This window comes from Sciurus carolinensis, chromosome 9, assembly GCF_902686445.1.
Source record: "Sciurus carolinensis chromosome 9, mSciCar1.2, whole genome shotgun sequence".
Classification (NCBI taxonomy): Eukaryota; Metazoa; Chordata; class Mammalia; order Rodentia; family Sciuridae; genus Sciurus; species Sciurus carolinensis.
The window spans coordinates 60,727,972-60,733,971 of NC_062221.1; the positions used below are offsets into that span (position 1 = coordinate 60,727,972).

The 6,000-nt window shown below is 35.2% G+C and overlaps 1 protein-coding gene across 1 annotated transcript in view; it reads right to left on the reverse strand.

The window, feature by feature from the left end:
• The window catches only part of Gmnc (geminin coiled-coil domain containing), a 34,203-nt gene extending 31,595 nt beyond the window's left edge, over positions 1-2,608 (reverse strand). Inside the window, 1 exon segment of the mRNA XM_053743449.1 lies at positions 2,516-2,608. Within this exon segment, the coding sequence (XP_053599424.1) occupies positions 2,516-2,542 (27 nt within the window). The 5' untranslated portion in view covers positions 2,543-2,608.
• Between the last annotated feature and the right edge of the window lie 3,392 nt (positions 2,609-6,000).

Consider the following 6,000-nt stretch of genomic DNA (forward strand, 5'->3'; position numbering starts at 1 on the left):
TCTCATTCTTGACTCCTTTCCCTGGGCCCCTTCATTTTGGGAATGTAGCACATAGGGCCTGACCTGTTGCTTCTAGATCCACATTGCCTGCCTCAGAGAGTCCAGTGTTTCCCCTGTGCACACTCATCTGCATTGCCCTGATGTGTTTCTCTCTCTCTTTTATTTTTTGGTATCAAGGACTGAACCCAGGGGAGCTTAACCACTGAACCACATCCCCAGCCCTCTTAAATATTTTATTTAGAGAAAGGTTCTCGCTAAATTGCCTGGGACCTCGCTGAATTGCTGAGGCTGGCTTTGAACTTGTGATCCTCCTGCCTCAGCCTCCTGAGCCACTAGGATTACAGGCCCGCCTCCAAACCGGATCATCAAAGTTCTATCCTGCCAGATGGTCATTCCTACTGTGCAGATTGCTCCTCAAACACAGTTTAACACTAAACGCATCATTTTTTTTAAGTCAAAAAATCTGAGTTCTGCCCTCCTGTCTTCACATCATTTTTGGTACTGTATTTTTTTCCCCACAACAAAATTCGCCAATTTGGCATCACTGTCTTGCATTTCGCCTCTTTCATGATCTGCGGCCATCTGAATCAGTCTTTAATATGTCCTGTTTGCCTCCCTATCTAGTCCCATTCGCACTGCCTTGGCCAAGTGCCCAGCACTAACCTGGATCCCGCCTCTTCAATGTGCCTCTTATTTTCTTCCCATCTGCACTGCTCATCATTGCTCAGTTTTTTCTTAAGCATTCTCCCTCATATGAGAACACCATTATTTGTAATCCAGTGATTCACTATTATTTCAACAGAGCTAAAAATTTTAAGATTCCTCAAAGTCACTTCTTAATATCTCATCAACCTTGCTTCCAATTTCCAATCTGCAGATCGTCATATTCCTTAAATACTTGTTATAAATTAAATCTCATTTAAAAGTTAATCACATGGAAAGCTACAATAAAGACCTCCTAGTATGGTATTGTAGATAAAACCCTTTTCTATGAAAATGAGATTGCATTTTTAGTTGAATCAGGCTTTATTTTAATTAAAATGTGTCAGATTTTGAAAATTTGGCAAGATTGAACTGAAAAATTAAATGTATTAATCTGTGGGCATTTTCATCGGATTGTTTTTGTTTTAAAAATGAGTGTTATTTGCTTAACAATTAAGTTGTAAAATATATGTACTTTTTTAGTATGACAACTTGTGTTTGAAAGCAGACATGAAGCTGTGATTGTAAACTGGTTTGTCCCATAGAGGATAGGGAAGACGCTTGACATAGCTTGTCTAACATTATTGTAAAGGGAGTTATTAAGAAAATTGCCTGTAACTTGTACCAATCTGTGGTTTCTGCATTTTCTCTTTGACTTACATTTTTAATTCCCTGGTCCCAAGCCACATCAGTTGTTTCTTAATTCATTTTAAGCCACATGTCATTCTGACAATGTCTGTTACTCAAGACCCCTGAGTCCACTGCCAACCTCAATGGTTATTTAATATAATAGCAGAGATTATGTAATTGACAATGAAATTAGATCTCAAGCTGATACTAAACTCGTAGGGAACAGTGACCTATGTTTGGTGGATATTTAAATCTTGAGTTGTTCTCTGGTAATCCTTGCATTGTCCAAAATTCTCAGATTGCTTCACAAGAGGATTTCCTCTAAGCAAAAATATGAACTACAACAACAAAATCATAATTGTCTATGATTAGCATTCTTTAAAATAATGAGCTGGTTCCTTATTTATAATTATTTTGATATGCATTCTTTAATCTTCTTTTTTAATTTGAATTTTCTTTTTACTTCCAAATTTATAGTCACATTTTTGGGCTCATAAAATGTTCTGTATGAAAACACACACACACATATATATGTGTGTATATATCTATATATATATGTATATTTATATATATATTTTACCACTTTTTCAGTACTAACTTTTATAGCAGTTTTGTAGAGTCTACAATTAGGAATTCACATGGCTTTAACTAATATTTTTTCATTCCAACTTTAATAGTTATATCAATACATATTTGCAATATATTACAAATTTAAAATAATGAACTTGCAATATTTAAGTTATAGAAAATACATCCTTATTTTTTCAAGTTTCAAAATTTATTCCCTATAATCTCACTAACTGTAAAAGAAGAAATGACATTGTCAAATTCCAATTACTGAAATTCAGGATCATTATATGCTTTTAGGATAACTTTTACTCATTGGAGCAAACTAATGTGTTAGAGCATCTCTACTACTATTTCATTCAAAGTAGAGCAATTCATCACTGCTTCTCATCTTAATCAATGTAGTTAATGAATGTACACATTTTTAAAATCATGTTAGACATTTCTTCATTAGTCAACGGGCACAAAAAAGACTTCAGAGTTCTCATTACCTTATAGCTTTTTGCAAAATATTGTTTGCCAACTTTTTCTTATAAAGAAAACCCATACAATCAAACATGTATGTATAGGCTCAAAAAGGAGATTGCAAATTTAATTTCATATGTAGCACTCTTACCTTGAGATGAGATTTCTTAGCCAGCATCGTACACTGCTGTTTCTAACATTAATTTCTCATTGCTGGGTAATCTCACTATCACCTAAAAATGTGTTCCACCGGCTCATAAACAATTATATCATCAGTCCCCTCTGTGTGTAACAAGAGACCTTAACCACAGAACTGGGAAATAAAAGGAAGAATTATGCCAGAAGTAACAACGGTGCCAGGAACCTGCTTTGCAGTGATTGGCTGGTTGGGGCCAACCAGTTGAGTTTCATTCAGCAGACTTGTTGAGTTAACCTATAAGCATTTTTTTTTTTTTTCATTTTCTTTATTTTTCTTTTCTGGGGTCTGCTTTGATTTCATGCTGGCTTTTTAAATTGAGGATAAAGTTAATTCACTTAACAATGCCACAGCTGGAATTAAGTATGCTTCTTCTCCTACTGCTGAGGGGAGGGGCTGGTGCTGGTTGGTGGTGTCTTATTGGATGCCCAACACCCTTGAGGGCTGTTGCTGAATCAGTGGTGCCTCTAGCGACAGGCAAGAAGTTAACTAATTACGAACATATGGTTTGGCAGACACCTTGTTAGCTTGCTGCTGCGTAGGTGTTTGGAAGGAGGTGAAGGGGAAAGTTTGAGGTAGAAGGTGTGGTTAAAAGTCCCACTGATAAGCCTGGGGGAGATTTGATTGATCCTAATCTATTCTTTTTGTCAGGAATCAGCATGCTTCTGGCAGCAACAGCTTGGTAATAACAGAGATTTGTGGCCCTTAAGCTCTTGTGGTGATAGTCGGCACAGGCACAGGACCAGACCAGTCAACTGGCTCCTTAAAAGGCCCCTGTTTAATTGGCCACAATGGCAGGAAAAGAAATGAGATGTTAGGTCAAGGTACAACACATGGTCTACCTGAAATGGCTCAAATGATCTGAGGCACAGATGTCACCCCTTATTGGTGTGATTGCCATCAGAGGAATAAGAGAAAACTTGAGAACAGGACTGCAGAAAAGCCTTTAGCAAAAGTCACGCAAGTGCACTGCTTAGCTTGAATTTACCTAGAGAAAAATGCAGGTGTATGAAGGATTGGCAGAAGACATTAGACTGAGTTATGAATTAATCTGATGAAGAATAAAGAGAATATTTATTTTTCTGTAGAAAGGAAAATTTCTTGAAAATTTCTAGTAGATAGTTCAAAATATTCTGTGAATTTTATGTCCAATGAATTGGAAAATCACACACACTCTTGGTAGTCAAATGCATAGCTGTAGCAAATAAATATTTTTCCATGATCTGTAAGTTTGTATATAATACTCATGCTTTGCTCAAATGTTTAAGGTGCCGTATTCTCTGGACCATAAAGTTTTCTACTCAAAATCAGTTACCATCAATGGGGATATTATTGATTTTAGTTATTGAATCTTAGACCATTGTCTAAATTTTGTAAGCTTTCTAAAACTTTCTAAAGCTACATTTTCTGAATACTAAAAATGTCTATGATGTCTGTGGATGACTAGTGTATCTGTGGGGAAACACTTACTTTTAAGAGATTTATTAAATAAGTTTTAGTTTTTGCCCTAATTGATTTTTTACTTTTTCTGTTAATTTCTCAGGATTAGACTGTACATATATTTTATAGGTCATTTAAAATAGTATTGATAATGATATAAAAGCAACTATTCAGTCTCCCTTAGTGTGTGATCACTAACAACTTCAAAATATTTGTTGGTGAATTTACAGATGGAAGCAGTTTGTCACATTTGGGACCCAGTAGACACCTGTGTTGGTGTTGCATGAACCACACATGGACAGTGTTGTGTGTGAGTGACTATGTGTGCACAACAATTAGTGTTTGCTTTTCTGAGAATGATTTTTACAGATTTTCATTTTTAAGTAAGTTACAATTCATTTATTGAATATTCAAAACCCTATATCTTGCTGAAAATAAATACAAAGGAGTCTTGGAATAAGAGAGACCAGAAGTGAGACATTATAGACTATGAAATCTATAGCCAGGTTGTTTAGACCAGGCTCTAATGCTTCAGCCTTGGACAGATTGCTCACTTCGTGAGGTCTCCGTATCCTTATGTATAAATAGCACTTGCTCCACCTGACCCATCCCAAGGGTTAGTATAAAGACAAACTGAGTTAATGAACATAAACTGGCATGATTTACATGCTAAATATATGTTCAGTAAAAATGAGACAGAGAAAGACATATATGATTTTCAGATAGTTCTTATTATCTTTAAGTGATCTGACCCTTTAGGGTAAATTTCACAGAAACAGTAAACTCAAACCAAGAAGGTAAGGATCTCTCAAGCCTAAAAGTATAACTCATTTGGATACCTAGGTAAAGAAAGCATGCACACACACAAAAAAAGTTCAATTGGATCTGTTAGGTGACAGAAGGTAGCTCCAAGCATCACCTACAAGACCTGCCAGTCCTACAATAGGAGATGAGAGTGACAGGTGCAAACACATGGGGCTTCTCTCCTTAGAACTTCTAACTTTTGAAAACTTTCTGCAATATGGCCAAAATACAACATGGTTTTCCCCCCAGAGACTACCTATGTTTCAGAGCAGATTAACTTACTCTGCTGCTTGGTCACGGTGCCCTGAGTACAGTGGATGTTATATATATGCTCATAAAAAGACTTCTGTTTATTCATGATTTCACTTTCACAAAGTTGTGCCTAATTCTGGAATTTTCTCTCATTCTTTCTGCCTGGAATTTAATGGATCGTTTCCTTCTGAAGTTCATGTCTTTCTTCAATTCTAGAGTTTTCCTTCTATTATTTCTTTTTCTCTCAGTTTTCTCTATAGCTGTTATCTTGTATTCACTTAACACAGCAAACCATTAGGCAGATATACACAGATATTGGTTCAGATATATCAGCTATGTTGTTTTCATAAAAATCCTCTTTAGTATATGCAGAGTGTGGTTTGATATTTTTTATTTTAGTTATGATGTAATCAGTGGAATTCATGCAAGTATACTGGTCATGATATAAATGTGCATAAACTAGTAACTTTCTTCCTATCTCTACTTTAGCAAGTATTCTGTTGATATTGTGATTTTATTATGGCATAATTGAAGCATATATTATTATCTATTATATTCTGAAACCAATTCTCTTATACCTACTGATCTTTATCAGATCCTAGCAAATAATCACATTGCTTTGGATGCTGGTTTTTCAGAAATGAACATCAGAGACAGAGTTGGAATACTCTAAGTAACCCTCCTCACTCCAATATTTCTCTTTCCCTTCTTGGAAATCATCAACCTATTTTTGTTGTTTTGTTTTTGCTTTTCCTTTCGTTGTTTTTTGTTTTTGTTTTTGTTGCTGTTGTTTTTGTAGTCCCAAGCTGTTATTCACATATTATCATATAATTACATGTTCCTTACAATGTATAATATTGTTAGGCATGTTTTAATACTTTATCTAAGTGATATCATACTGTAATATCCTTCTATACTTTGATTTTATTATTTGATATTAGTTT